At 36.9% G+C, this 14,056-nt stretch overlaps 3 protein-coding genes across 5 annotated transcripts; all 3 read right to left on the reverse strand.

Annotated features, from left to right (window-relative positions):
- Positions 1 to 823: 823 nt before the first annotated feature.
- On the reverse strand, positions 824 to 3,394 carry rwdd3 (RWD domain containing 3). Its single transcript, XM_084120563.1, has 4 exons — positions 3,213 to 3,394; positions 2,032 to 2,495; positions 1,666 to 1,781; positions 824 to 1,565 (listed from the first exon to the last, which is right to left on the reverse strand). The coding sequence occupies exons 1-4, from the start codon at positions 3,295 to 3,297 to the stop codon at positions 1,454 to 1,456; spliced, it is 777 nt and encodes a 258-aa protein (XP_083976689.1). The 5' UTR covers positions 3,298 to 3,394; the 3' UTR covers positions 824 to 1,453.
- A 304-nt stretch (positions 3,395 to 3,698) lies between these two features.
- On the reverse strand, positions 3,699 to 8,124 carry hccsa.1 (holocytochrome c synthase a). 2 transcript variants are annotated; one of them, XM_084119849.1, is made up of 8 exons: positions 8,046 to 8,124; positions 7,212 to 7,311; positions 6,444 to 6,619; positions 6,201 to 6,349; positions 6,000 to 6,119; positions 5,829 to 5,915; positions 5,009 to 5,546; positions 3,699 to 3,810 (listed from the first exon to the last, which is right to left on the reverse strand). In XM_084119849.1, exons 2-7 carry the CDS (start codon positions 7,294 to 7,296, stop codon positions 5,354 to 5,356), a joined length of 810 nt encoding a protein of 269 aa, XP_083975975.1. In that variant the 5' UTR covers positions 7,297 to 7,311; positions 8,046 to 8,124; the 3' UTR covers positions 3,699 to 3,810; positions 5,009 to 5,353. The 2 variants fall into 2 exon arrangements, with proteins under 2 accessions (XP_083975975.1, XP_083975974.1); XM_084119848.1 differs by having other exon boundaries at positions 3,699 to 4,231; positions 4,857 to 5,546.
- A 641-nt stretch (positions 8,125 to 8,765) lies between these two features.
- LOC311087606 (TLC domain-containing protein 4-B) lies at positions 8,766 to 12,503 on the reverse strand. Of its 2 annotated transcripts, none has more exons than XM_084120944.1 (7): positions 12,334 to 12,503; positions 11,117 to 11,283; positions 10,945 to 11,034; positions 10,746 to 10,804; positions 10,327 to 10,421; positions 10,163 to 10,236; positions 8,766 to 10,081 (listed from the first exon to the last, which is right to left on the reverse strand). In XM_084120944.1, the coding sequence occupies exons 2-7, from the start codon at positions 11,269 to 11,271 to the stop codon at positions 9,763 to 9,765; spliced, it is 792 nt and encodes a 263-aa protein (XP_083977070.1). In that variant the 5' UTR covers positions 11,272 to 11,283; positions 12,334 to 12,503; the 3' UTR covers positions 8,766 to 9,762. The 2 variants fall into 2 exon arrangements, with proteins under 2 accessions (XP_083977070.1, XP_083977069.1); XM_084120943.1 differs by lacking the exon at positions 12,334 to 12,503 and adding an exon at positions 11,439 to 11,817.
- Between the last annotated feature and the right edge of the window lie 1,553 nt (positions 12,504 to 14,056).

Below are 14,056 nucleotides of genomic sequence, written 5' to 3' on the forward strand. Positions count from 1 at the left end.
ACTCGTAACATCAAAAAGAGCAATCCGACTACATAATGAATGTTACTTGTAATGTTACTTTACTCGTAACATCAAAAAAGTAATCTGATTACATAATCCATGTTTTACTTGTAATGTGTTACTTAACTCGAAACTTAAAAATGTAATCTGATTACATAATGCATGTTACTTGTAATGTGTTACTTTACTCGTAACATTAAAAAAGTAATCTGATTACATAATGCATGTTACTTGTAATGTGTTACTTTACTCGTAACATTAAAAAAGTAATCTGATTACATAATGCATGTTACTTGTAATGTGTTACTTTACTCGTAACATTAAAAAGTAATCTGATTACATAATGCATGTTACTTGTAATGTTACTTTACTTGTAACATCAAAAAGTAATCTGATTACATAATGCATGTTACTTGTAATGTTACTTTACTGGTAACGTCAAAAAGTAATCTGATTATGTAATGTAACGTAACACTTCTAATGTGTTACTCAAAACACTGCACATTTCAGATGAGATTTGAAAACACCTGATCGCTAATTTTTCCACAGTCTGAAAACATCAATAGATCAATGTAGATATCAGTCTGTTTTTCAAGAGAGAAGAGCTAAATTTGTACATTTTGAACATAATCAGGTATAATCAGAAATAAGGGTTAATTGACATACTCTGGTAGACTGGAGGGAGCATGAGCATTTTCTACAGAGTTGTACCTCCACCAGATCTTTGATGGAATCACTTCCTCATGTTCTGATATCAAAAGACACGCAAAATCCAACTTGTATGAATTTCTTCTCTGTTGGTTGAACAGGAACAAACTCAATTGCGTTTGCAATAATTGAAGTTTATTCATTGGTTTGTTACACAGTATTACGTGCTATTACTGTATTATGTTTAATACAGTATCTCTTCAGTTAAAAACATGAACGCATACTGTCCACTCAAGTGGACATCTGAAAATCTTTAAAATATGGGTAAAAAAAAAAAAAAAAGAAGGAAAAAAAAATTTTTAATCTGGTTTTTCATTCCCTGAGAGTCAAAAAACTCTGACTGTGGTTATCATTATTCATGCATAAAATGGTTAATATAATTTAAGTTTAAATGAATTATGTACATAACACTTCAGGGATGACAACAGTAAATAGTTTTACCACCCTTTTTTATTTTGATGTTGTTTTGATCTTGTGTTTACAATTTCCTGCAATTTATGAAAATTTTTACCAGTCCAACTCCGTAAGGATACATGTCCTTTATTTCAGACCTGGGACTGACATATAGTTATAAACAGTTTAACTGGGAATATTATAAGACAGCATATTTTGCATTATAAGCTATTAAAGAAAATGACATGACGTGTTTTATTATGGGAATCCATCCGAGTTGTTGAGTGCGGCTCCACCTAGTGGAGAGAGTGTGTGTTACACAGAGAGTGTGTGTTACACAGCAGCTGTCCTGTCAGATGAGTGAGGGCACAAACTGGTCATAAAGCTCAGTTAGTCCAACGAGATCAAACTCCCTTTTGAGGTCATCAAGTGATAAAACGTCTTTCACTTCAAATGTAGACATCCTAAATAATAAAAAAGCCAGCTGTCAAATTTAAACAATGGCCAGTGAAGTATATAGTTAACAATATATCACACAAAAGTGTATGCATTGTGTATGCTTACATTATCCTCTCCTCTGGTTGTGGAATCTCACAAAGGACGCTCATCATCTTTTCCTTGCAGCGTTTCCCTGAAGAATCAACATCAACTTTTACAGTCTTCTGGAGGTGTATGTATTCCTATAGAGAGTCAGTTTAGAATGTATTTTCTTACGTCACAAGAATGCATACACAAATGACACAAACCAAATCCAATAAAAACTCTACAGTTAGTCGGGAATCAGGAAAGGAAAAGTCAGGAAAGTATATGCTATAAAGATGTCCAGAACATTTAGTGATGGCTTTGGTATTAATGCGTGTATATGTTATTGAATCAAATGTCTGTGAAAATGACAATAAATGTTCATACTATATGATTTTGGAGTCATACTTTAATATTTTCCTTCGTTCCTTGCAGCAGAATCAATATCAGTTTGCCCGTAAAGAGTCTTCCAGTGAGACACAGCTCTGAAGCCCATTTTTCAATCAGTTTTATGTATTTTGCTTTGGATCTCATGTGATCTAAATGTAGTAAAGCGGTCCATGTTTCTTCAGTCGTTTCTGCTCTGACCTCTGCTGAATGGCAGCTTGATGTTTTGGTCAAGTCAGAGAAGTTTTCCTGAAGCCATAGCATTAAGCCATGGATCATGGGCTCTGGTGGAAGTGATCGTGCTGTGTCCAGTAATTGCTGTCTCAGGTCATGACACTCTTTCCTCGATAAGTGGCTGGAACTGATGCTGATATCTGGAGGAGTGTGGGGGTAGTTGGGAGAGATGTGGAAAATAAGGCCTAGCGGGGTCTTCTCGTTGTCCCTCTCTGTCAGTGTGTGTATGCGGTACACGATTCCCCTCTCAGCTGCATTTAAAAATGAAATTGCAACAGGAATACAATTATGTTGTATTTGTAGAATTTGTATGTTCAGATAAATAGATAATGATCCACAAATAAATGTAAAGAGATTAACAAAAATTAAACTTATTCACAGATAAATAGAATGAGATCCACAACATAAATGTTATACACATTTACAATACAAATAAATAAAATGAGATTAGCAAATAAAAAATATTTAACAATTTTTGGATTGTGCTACAATTGGTCAGTGCAATGTAGCCATTATCTGATTGGCTTGAATAGAAAGTGGCTGGAGATAATTTAATTGTTTTTTATTTTATTTTTGTGGATCATGATCTATTTATCAAAAAGAAACAGTAATCCCATAACTTGATTCAAAATTCATGGTGCAAACTTATTATTTCCTATCAAAAGACTATAGCTACAACAGTTATTATTGCTTCTGTTAATCCATCATAATAATGATGTGGATCTCTTTCAAACTGTATCAGAGCCTGGCTTTCTAAATCTTTCAGTATTATTTTAATAATTAATAATATAATAAGTAACCACAGCTTTACTGCAAAAGCAATATTAACAACCTGTAGTAACTATGGTATTTGGTGGAAACAGGGGTAACCATGGTCATTACATTTTATGTTCAATAAAAAAATGTTTTTTTTAAAAAAACATGGGTAATTACAGTAAGAATACTAAAATGCATTCAGAAGAACTCACGTGACTCTTCTAACAGCTCGAATTCGCCCTGCTCGCAGTATATGGCGGATAAAACTGACATTTCATCAAACGCTTCTTTTGACATGTTTGCATTCGAGCGAAATGCCACATTATGAATTAACGTGTGTAGATTGTCAACGGTTACATGACCGGTTTGTTGTTGATCTACACGGTCATATTCCGTGTAGAAACACTATAACAGAACACCAGTTCCGACTGACAACGTGTTATAATTTTCAACATAGATTGAATATAAAACTGTTAAAAAAATACTTGTTACTGGATCATTTTATTGTATTGCAATCCCTAAAATCCTCAAAAACATGATAATATGTAAAGAAAATTAAATTGCACACCAAAAACCAGTATGCCTATAAATGATGAGCTCTCAGCACCCAAACAAAGTATTTGATATCTGTTCTGTAGATTGAAATATTTAATCTTCAAATTTTGTTTTGAACATCATGTTAGTAGCAGATAAAAAAACACAGCAAGAGAGCATTTTAATGAACATTATAATAGATTCCTTTAACAACTGACTTTATGGCAGAAATAAATACAATTGATAAGCAAGAAAACAGCAGTAATTGAAGAAAAACTAAAAAGTAGGGATGTCCCGATCAGGTTTTTTTGCCCTCGAGTCCGAGTCCGAGTCATTTGATTTTGAGTATCTGCCGATACCGAGTCCCGATCCGATACTTAATACATAAAAAAAGAATAAAGAAGAGCGAAAAAACAGATCCAGGATGTTCCTTATTTTTTATTTAATTCACCTTATTTTAACAAACAGAGCACTTCTGTGAGGTAGCTTGAACAATCAAGTAATAAATAAATTCTTCACTTTTGGACTTTAGTGCAACAGTAAATATAAAAAAAGTCTAATATATAAACAAATAGCACCTCAACTTAAAATACCCGGCAGGCATGTAAACAAATAAAAAATAAAAGTGCTACAGTGTTTGCAAAGCCAGTAATGTGCTTTTAGGAACTGCACTCCTAACTCTTACGCCGGTTTCACACTGCACTGTTAGCAGAGCGTGCAGTGCGTATTTTTTTCGCCGCCCATGTTAACAGATTAAACCAGGCTTTAGAGCATTCACACCGCGCGCAGAGGCGGCGCGGCAGTGCGTAGCAGAGCAGAGCAGGAGTGCCGCGATCGTTTCGGCGCCGAGTCTATTTTTGCTGCGCCACTTTTGCTGAATTAAAGTGACAATACATTGATCATGGCCAAAATACACCGCAGTTTTATCCAAAAAGTGCACTGATGATATCTATTGTGTTTTAAACAGTCAATCAAATGACCAACAGCAATTTAAAAAGAAAACAAATGTCCAAAAACAAACTTGTTGCCATAACAATAAAAAGATGAACCAAAAGTTATATGAAATTATTAATAAAATAAGCTTCTTGACAAGTCTTTTCTCTTAAATGTATTTGAAAACGAAAAAAAGCAATGCCAACTTATCCATTATAGAGTAGGCTACTCTGTCTGTACACAACCCGCGGTTCAGCCGCGCGTGACAAACGCTGCCAGTGTGAAAGCAAAACGCGCGTGTCCTGCTCCTGCTCACCCTATGCACTGCTCCTGCGCTGCTTACTCTCTGCTAACGCGTGCAGTGTGAAACCGGCGTAACTCTGTGCCACCGCATAACTATAGATGTGTTAAAAAATAATGAGAATATATATACATATATATCCGAGTCCTGATCGGGAGGTAACGTCCGATTCCGATCGAGTCTGAAAACACGTGATCGGGCCCGATTTCCGATCACGTGATCGGATCGGGACATCCCTACTAAAAAGTATGTATTGGAGTATTTACACAGTCGCTGGATTTAGTCACTACAATGGTTAACATTGTGGATATTTTAAAATAAAACAGGATATTTTGTTTAGCTATTTCCTCTTTAATTACAGTAACAAAGTACAATGTATGATACCGTATGTCTGCAACACCACACAGTGACACTGTAGCATTCTTCACACATATCATTGGATGAAGTCTTGAAGATGCACATAACAAATCCATGAAAGGAAAATAAGAAGGTCAATCTGATTCGTTTTGCAAAAAAAAAAAATTGTTAATAAATATGAGTTTCTTTATATCCTATAGATCACACAAGGCTCAGCGTGGAGAATATTCATGTTGAGGTCCAACGCCACCAGGCCACTTTCATACGGTCCCAAACAGCTCCTAAGGAATCGAAGGCAGGACGCACGTCAAGGATAGTATGCTTAGACACCTGGCCTCCATCGTAGTAGTCTATCACATATCTGACATCTTTTCCACACCGGTCAATAATCCAGTCATGCCTGTCAAACGGTAGCTCATGCCTACAACACAGAGGACCAAAAGGACCTTATTATATCTGACAATGATTTTGAGAGAGAAAGCATTCAAGCAAAGACATCAAATCAATTTTATTATAATTCAAATCTTTTAGATGCCACAGACCCCCAAATATGATCATCTTTATCAGAGGGATTTGCATCCTAAAATTTAAACGGCAGCTATATATTTTCATGTATAAAGTTAAAAAAAAAAAAAAAAGATATTATAAATGTGTTTTTCTACTCACTGAGAAAAACCCTGTGTTAAGGGATACCATCACTTACCCCATCCAGTGGCGGAATCTGGCTCTGGGTGAAAAGTCTTTTGCTTTGCCACCAAATCTTAGAAGAGAAGGTCCACATGGGCATTCTCTGTGGAGAACAACAGCAGAACATCAGGGATCATCTACTCGGTGACATCCGAGGACACACGGCTGCCTTTAACGTGTCACCTACTTGGAATGGAGCTTTTCCCATCTCAGGATTTCCTGCCAGGCTTGCTCATTATTCTGGTTGTGAATCCTGATGATGTTTGTCATATCTTTTTCTTTGATATCATCATTGTTCCAGCGCCATCTGGTGAAAGTTTGAGTCATAAGCAATGAAGGTGATGATGCTAATTAGATGTACATTGCTTTTTCTCCATCAGGAACTCACCCTTTTCTCAGCATGGCATTCCAGAACATCTGCTCTGAGGGATAAACCCAGTTCTGCTCAGATCCACCACGAGGGATGGTAGATTCCTCTCTTTTAACAGACAGGGGAAACGGTTGACCAGGTGAAGGTTGCTGGTTAGGTGGTGGCATCTATAGAGAACAGAAAGGAAATAAGGCTGAATGGTAGAAAGGAGTCTCAGTACATCTAAACATCCAGGTAACCAATTTCAGAGGGGCAAAGTACCATGTTTGCTGGGTTAATGTCAGACATTGCGGGTTTAGCCCTGTCAGCAGCTCTCATAGGGCACTCTACAAATTCATAAGCCCTGGCCTGATGTGTTGGTACATCAGGCGCTTTCTCTAGCTGATCCCTAGCAGGAGCAGACACCTGATGCATTGGACATTCTGGCGGAGGAGTACCTGTTGGGATGTTAAGAATGAAAACTGAGGAGAACATCTTTTTTAGATCAAATCTATATATTCTGTATATAAGAGCTGCAACAACTGATCAATAAAATCGATCATAATCGATAATGAAAATAATCTACAGCAAATTTAATTATTGATTTATTGTCTGTGCGCTGTGCATGGAAAAAAGGGTTAAAATTCAAACTACGTTCTAAACACACAAAACAAATGATTGTTACCATTAAGTTAAAACTAAATTAAAAATAATAATAACGTTCGAATGCGTTTTGTCATAGAAACGCATTATTAAAGTGACGTGACTGGTGGATTATAATCATGCACATAATTTATGGCACAGCCTAGAGCCTAGTTACGTTTGCTATATTGTTTTCATTGCCTTCAACTTATTAATTACAATTATTATTTTTAAATAAGGAGTCTTTGTTATATTTTTTTCTTCCGATTGGTCGAGTATATAATGGACAATTAATCGATTAAGAAAATAATTGTTAGTTGCTGCAGCCCTGCTGTACATGATAAAAAAAGGGATTTTTCTAGATAACTAATTATTATAATTATTGAAGTACTGGAGTATCCTTCTCACTTTTAATAACATCTTGATGCATCGGACAGCCCTTTGGTGGCACCATGATGCCCTCTGCCTTCACGGTGCCTGTAGGGCTGGACATAGTGTCTCCCACCAGCTTCACAGACAAAAAAGACAAAATAACACAGTAAGTTTTGAGTGGCTTTACATTTTGCATATTAGTATTACTGCAGCTTGGCAATATATACATGCATGCACAAAATCATATTAAGCCCATAAAATACTTAAAATTTAACATCTGAACTCAACTATTGTGTTCTTGCATGATAAGTTACATGCAGGATTTTGTGAATCGGACTCATCGGAGACTTCATTTTTGTATTAAAATTTTTATTAATATTATTATGATTGATGCAACATACAAGAAATAACAACATACAATACTAGTATTCCCACATATCAAGCCAAAGTACACTGAGGAGTATCTACATTAGAAATTAAAAAGAGATATAAAGTGTTTTTGCCTTATAGTTGTCAAACTGTAGCCTACATCTGATTGGCTGCTGTGTCACTATGAATAAACACTGGAAATCTGTGCACACGTGTCTTCCTTTCTCTATCCCAGTCCGTGGACTTCAAGATCAAATGTTATTGATATATGCAGACTATACTACAAACTTATGCGTTTGGGAAGTTGTGCAACAAATGTTATACAAGACTCCTCACTTATAGAACGGTATGTAAGTTACACAAGCATAAGATAAAAGCATGTACTAGTCTGTCCAGATGGCGGTATTAACTGCTCGTATTGTTCAAATTGCACTGTGTTAAAACTATATGCGCAAGATATCTCTGATAAATTACTAACCGCTATATAACAGTAACACTTACCTGACACCTCTACTGTCAATGTCGTTCACCAGAAATATGCCTCATATCCCAAGATGCTCTGGGTTAATCACGCCGTGTGTGTGGCACGCATGGGCATTCAGATGCATACTGCCCCCTAGAGGATTGGAGTTTGTATTTTATTTAATTGAAGTGACGATCTAATTTCATTTCATTTAAAAAATTGAATTATTTTAAAATGGTAATAATAATTTTTATTATATTATTTTACTCATTGAATATTCTGAACCATCAATTCCATCAATTGTTTCCTGCAGGACAGCATTTCAAAAGAGCATTTCATATTTATTTATTTTTTGCTGTGGTAAGTTGTGGATCTCAGAATTGGTAAAATCCTATCACTAAAAGATTAATTTAGTTAGTCTTTCTGGAGGTTATATCATTATGCCTGTGGAACAAGTGACTGATTGAGTGCTATAAGTGAATCATTCAGTAAACTGATTTGTTAAAAACACTAAGTTGTTTATGACCGAAACACGTTACTTTTGCTGGAGTTTTAAAAGAGAGGAACTCAGTTGAACTAGTCAGTCCCAGTGGATGGAAGTGAACAAGAATTATTAGCTTACTTAAAAGATTTGAGATTTTGAGAGTAACAAGCAAAACACTAGTGAGCAACGCTGCATGTTTCTAATTGTATTACATTTTTGTAATAACTAACATAACAAAATTGGCTTAATGTACTCATGTGACCTCACACTGTAAAGTGTAAAACTGAGCAGTTTATTCATTGTCACACCACAGAAACACACATCCAGTCCATTACATGAGCATTTTTGACATCACAGTATTTGTAGAAATTCATTCCAGTTGGAATAGCTCATACTCATACCTTTTTCAAGAGTCATATCATTGCTGATGTTTAACCGCATAGGCCTACCTAACGGTGAACTAAATAATGATAAATAACCTGAAAAGCCTTATCTTATTGAAGCTTATTATAATTGTCATTATTCCAAATCCAACCGACAAGCCACATACCGGTACTACAAAAAGCTTATACATGGCTGCATCACGAAACACTTATATTATATAACATTGTGCCATCTGATATGTTTTCCATTCCAGACATACATAATACTCTCCATATATGCAATAATTATAGGCAGACATGCATGGTTTCTCGAGTACAAATCCTGCGAAACCAGAAACTTTCACCTATACATTTAACCCACATTTCCACTATACATTCATAATGTCACTATAGTATATATTTCTCTCTATATATACAACCTTATCCATATTGTAGTCAAAACGTTGTTTATCGTGGTCTACAGGCACACACTGAATCCTTGTGGAAGTTCAGATGTGCTGTCGCTTTGTTGATTGCATTCATAAAGGCAAGTTGGTTGATCTTAATAGCAGCTTTATAATAACTAGTGCAACCACAACTATTGTCCTGATTGTACATTTGATCAGACTCATGCCACTTAATCACCTGATTTTTTAAAACTGAAAGAGCGTTTGTGAATTAATTCCTCCAGTTGAGTCCATATTTGAAGATGACATCATGTAAGTCATTATTAATACAATGACTGGCTTTCTAAGCTCTTGATTTGTCGGTTTGAAACTCAAAACTGCCGTCACGGCATTACAGCAGCAGGGAGTAATACAAACATATGCACTCCAGCATAGGACATGATACAAGATGGACGGTTTGTGTGCTGATGTATTCAGTTTCTGTTTGTATCGCCATGTCATGTCAGTCTGTCTTTCTAGTTTCCATCTCAGTTCCTGCTTTTCTCGACCAGGCTGAGTGAAGGACTTTGAGACATCCACGGATGATTCTGCGCATCCACATGATGTTCATAACATCCAAAGACACGCTAGAAATAACCCAGGCACTGCGGCCTCCCAGAGGTAACTTGTAGAAGTCATCTGTGCCAAAGACCGAGTACATATGGCTGTAGTAGCCTGGAATGACTGCGATCCTCACCAAGAAGAATGCAAGTGCCATGGCAACACCATTAACCAAACTCGGTTTGGAAAGTTTGTGGTAGCCCAACATGTGAAAAAACCAACTGGAAGACATAAAAAAAAATGCAATTTAGAAAATTAGCTTCATTGTATGGTTTTACATCTATTTTTTACATATTACTCACCGCTGGTTGACAAAGGGGGTGGAGAATTCTGAGAGCAGACGGAAATTAGCAAAGTAAGGCAATATCCCTTGACTCTACAGAAGAAGAAAAAGCACAAAATGACCTTGGAAATCCTGAGGAAGTTAGACCAGCTAGAAACCAGACCAGCTAGAAACACAACTTACCAGCACATAGTAATACGCATAGAGAGCAGCAAAATGATGTATGACAAAGTATTTCTCTCCAATTGACTCCCATGAAGTAAACATGAGCAGGAGATCTGAAGAGGAACAGAGAGTGTTCTTCTTTGTGAGAGTAACATCAATAGAAACATATTTTCCATACACCTTAAATACATTAATGTAATATTAATCATTATTCCTAAAAATATATATATTTTTCAAAGTAAAAAGTAATTTTTACAAATATAATGTAGGCTATTATTAATTAAGTGAAAAATATTTCAAAAAAGTAAAACATTTGTTAAAATAATATAAAAATATGAAAGTAGGCCTACTAAATACATTTCTTTTCACTTTATTTTTAAATTAATAGATATAGATATATTAATAGATATTAATCACATCATTAGCCCTTCACTCACCAGAGATGAGGTAGCCTGAGGTAATGGCCACATTTAGTTTCACCAGTGTGGCATCTCCCCTGTAATCACAGATTATTAGAAATTGGTGTATTTCACACTTTGAGTGTTCAAGTTCAGACTGTACAGTTTGGACAGAAACAATGTTGCATAAGAAGTTGTGTCACCACATTTGTAATGGATTGCATCTATAAATCCTCACCAGACTGGGTCTTTCTGGATAGGTTCATCAAAGATATATATGTAGAGACAGAAAAGCCCCACAACCAGGGCGTGCACTGTTGAGACGGCCCTTTGAGAGAAAGAGAGACCTTCCAACTTTAGGCAAACTCGCTATATAAAAACACATGCTTTTAGAAGATAAAATCTGACACCTGGAGTTCCACTCCGTCCTTTGTGTAGGGTTGAGCCTGAGGAAGCCTTTGGAGAGATGCTGAGACACCCAAGGGCTACCTCTATGGAACAGCCACTGGAAGCCCAGGAAGCTCCATGTTAGAACCACCAGCACCTGCAGGCTGAGAGGCTCCATGCCTGCTGAGCCCTATAGGGAGAGAGAGAGAGGGAGAGAGAGAGAGAGAGAGAGAGAGAGAGTTCAGCAAAACCCCAGCCCAACACACATTAATCACCCGCCTCTTTAACAAAACAAAATGTTTCTTACTCCAGACCGGTTACGAACATAAAAGCCCCAGTCATCACCTGAGCTGCCGCAGTACCTCTCCACTGCCAAATCCCCCGGCATAAATAAGCATATGTGCTGACACAGACATCAAGAGGTCAGCCGACTCCAACACGTCTCAGATTTCTCCATCCGTGATTTATAGAGCCACGAGTGGCTTTTGTGCAGTTTGAAATGCATTCGAGTCGCAGAGATCCTGGCGTCCCAAAAGAAGCAGTTGATTGTTTGTTGGGTTTGTGCTGCATACACACAAACTTCTATCCTGGCTGAGGGGAGCGTGTGTGGTACTCCGGCTATATGTCTGCAGTATGGACAGCGATCGAAATTAAACAGCTGGAAATCAATGCGTGTGATCAATGTGGCATTGTTCTGGTCCACTGGGACAGGACCACTCCCTTGTTTTGTTTTGTCTTCGTACCCTTGAAAAAGTCATCAAGCGTCAGTGCTTTTGGTAATGGATAGTAGGAGGAAGTCAAACCGGCATGACCTTGTCAGATTTGAATTCTACTTGATTGTCTCTCACATGTACATTTACATTTATGCATTTAGCAGATGCTTTTATCTAAAGCAACTTACAAAAGAAGAACAAAACCAGCCAGGAGCCAACAATATTCATAATAAACAATGCCAGGTTTATATGACAAATAAAGAAGCTAAAGAGGAGGACAAATGCAGAGAATAATGTGAGTGTGTAAGTGCACTGAACATGTACAGTATGAGTAAAACACAAAAAACAGCCAAATAATCAGGAAAAAAACGATGTAGGTCATGCCGTCTTTATCATTTTATGTGTCGGATTCTTCGGTTCAGTCATTCATTCACTTTCTTTTGCAATTCATTTTTTCTTGCAGTCCTTCTTTTTGGTGACTATGAAAAAAATTACATGAAGTCATCATAATGCATGATCAGACTTACCCTTTCCGTTATGAAAGACCCATTTTGAACTGGCCATGGAGCGTGTGCATGAGAACACAACCGGACACGGGGATAAACGCAGGGTTTAAGTGACCTTCTCTCTCTCTACTCTCCATATTCACTCAGTAAGTGCTTTCTCTTCTATGCAGTTGTCCAGTGTAATTTTATATCTATCCTAAATTAACTTCATTGCATAGAGGAACCACTAGATGGAGCGAGACATCCAACTTTTTTCTCTCCATGATAGCAAATGAGCTTCAGGCAAATGTTTTAGACCAGGAGGGGGTGGTTGGTATTGTCAGAACAATGACACTATTGCTGAATGAATGAATGAATGAATGTTGTATATTAAGCAAGGGCTGCCCTGTCGTCCTCAATTTCCTGAATCCTCGCCCTAAACTTTAGCCTAAATCAGATCTATTATCAGACTTAACCAAACAAAATAAACCCAAATCCCTCCAACGGTAAAACTGAGTCTTCTTGTATTTAGAGCCATAATGGAGCGGTTAGTCTTGCCCTGCATCTTCAGGTAATAACATCCCATCCCCCTCTAAAGCACAGTTGTTGTTGTTGAGTCCCTATGCATGCTGTGCCTCAGGGATGGAGTAACAAGGCATTCCTGTTTGATGAACCGTTCCCCCCAGAAGAGTTCTGCTCATGGAAAATGAAAGTGATGTTGTGCCCAAATGTGTATTCTAAATATAGAATAGGCTATATATTTTTCACTTTATTAGCTCTGTGTTAGCCTATATAACAGAATAGTGGAAACTTATAGCAAACCCTGCTGTATAGATGCTGACTGAAATGAATACTCAAAACAGGTTAACTGGAGACGGAAAAGGGGGAAATTCTGTTGCTGACTAAACATCCCTTTTCACGTCTTGTTGAGTGAAATATTCATGGGTTTTGTGTAACCTGTTGATATACTGGAAGACTGCAAACATGCATGATAAAGGAAAAGAAACAAGTAGTTTAAACATTTTATCAATCATGACATACAAGTCATAATTATGACATTTTATCTATAATATTTTCCACTTTTTATGTCATAAATTTGACTTTTTATGTCAGAATTATGATTTACCAAAGCATTATTTTCTTAAATGGCAGAAATTTCCTTTAATAGCTTACTTTACTGATTTAAATGGGACAAACTCATATGCCAGTATTAATGTTAAAGTTTTACACAGGGTTACCCACAGTGGTTGGTCTTGTGTTTTTCCTGTCTTAAACAAAGTCTGGGAACAATCACTTACAATGGCAAACACACCTTGTTTTCCGACAGTTTCTTTGTTTCATCACTATAGTGATGGGCTAAACATGCGCCCACTATCATTAGAATGCATGTTTTGGCTTGTCCTTAATTAATTGCATGTCTAGAGGCATGATGGTACTTTCCATTGGGTTGAAAACCATTTTGTATAATGATATGGCATATTTCATCTTCAGAAGTGATGGACATCTGGTGATGATAAAAAAGTAATTATAGCATTACATGACGTGGCATTGAATGCTGAACCCAAAAATTTCCAAGGAGGAATTCAAAAGGTGAGAGAAATCTCTTTATATCTGGGATGAATTATTTCGGGCCTTGACTCTTTATTGGTGTTTCCTGGACAATAGTGTCTCCTGATAGCAGAGGCTCAGGAAACACATGGTGAGAGGGGGCTGAACTCCACACGTAGGATGTCCCACAACCACAAGCATACTTAAACAGCCTAAA

This window comes from Abramis brama, assembly GCF_963993115.1.
Source record: "Abramis brama genome assembly, chromosome: 7".
NCBI classification, from domain to species: Eukaryota; Metazoa; Chordata; class Actinopteri; order Cypriniformes; family Leuciscidae; genus Abramis; species Abramis brama.

Excerpts from the sequence above, each read along its gene's own strand:
- LOC311087606 (XM_084120944.1), bottom strand. The coding sequence starts at position 11,271 with ATGGAGCCTCTCAGCCTGCAGGTGCTGGTGGTTCTAACATGGAGCTTC. Across the intron at positions 11,035-11,116 it reads AGGACGGAGTGGAACTCCAG|GGCCGTCTCAACAGTGCACG; the intron begins GTGTCAGATTTT and ends TTTCTCTCAAAG. Across the intron at positions 10,805-10,944 it reads ATCCAGAAAGACCCAGTCTG|GGGAGATGCCACACTGGTGA; the intron begins GTGAGGATTTAT and ends CTGTGATTACAG.
- hccsa.1 (XM_084119849.1), bottom strand. The coding sequence starts at position 7,296 with ATGTCCAGCCCTACAGGCACCGTGAAGGCAGAGGGCATCATGGTGCCA. Across the intron at positions 6,620-7,211 it reads GCATCAAGATGTTATTAAAA|GTACTCCTCCGCCAGAATGT; the intron begins GTGAGAAGGATA and ends ACATCCCAACAG. Across the intron at positions 5,547-5,828 it reads AGATTCCGCCACTGGATGGG|GCATGAGCTACCGTTTGACA; the intron begins GTAAGTGATGGT and ends TCTGTGTTGTAG.
- rwdd3 (XM_084120563.1), bottom strand. The coding sequence starts at position 3,297 with ATGTCAAAAGAAGCGTTTGATGAAATGTCAGTTTTATCCGCCATATAC. Across the intron at positions 1,782-2,031 it reads GAACGAAGGAAAATATTAAA|GAATACATACACCTCCAGAA; the intron begins GTATGACTCCAA and ends GACTCTCTATAG. Across the intron at positions 1,566-1,665 it reads CAACCAGAGGAGAGGATAAT|GATGTCTACATTTGAAGTGA; the intron begins GTAAGCATACAC and ends TTTATTATTTAG.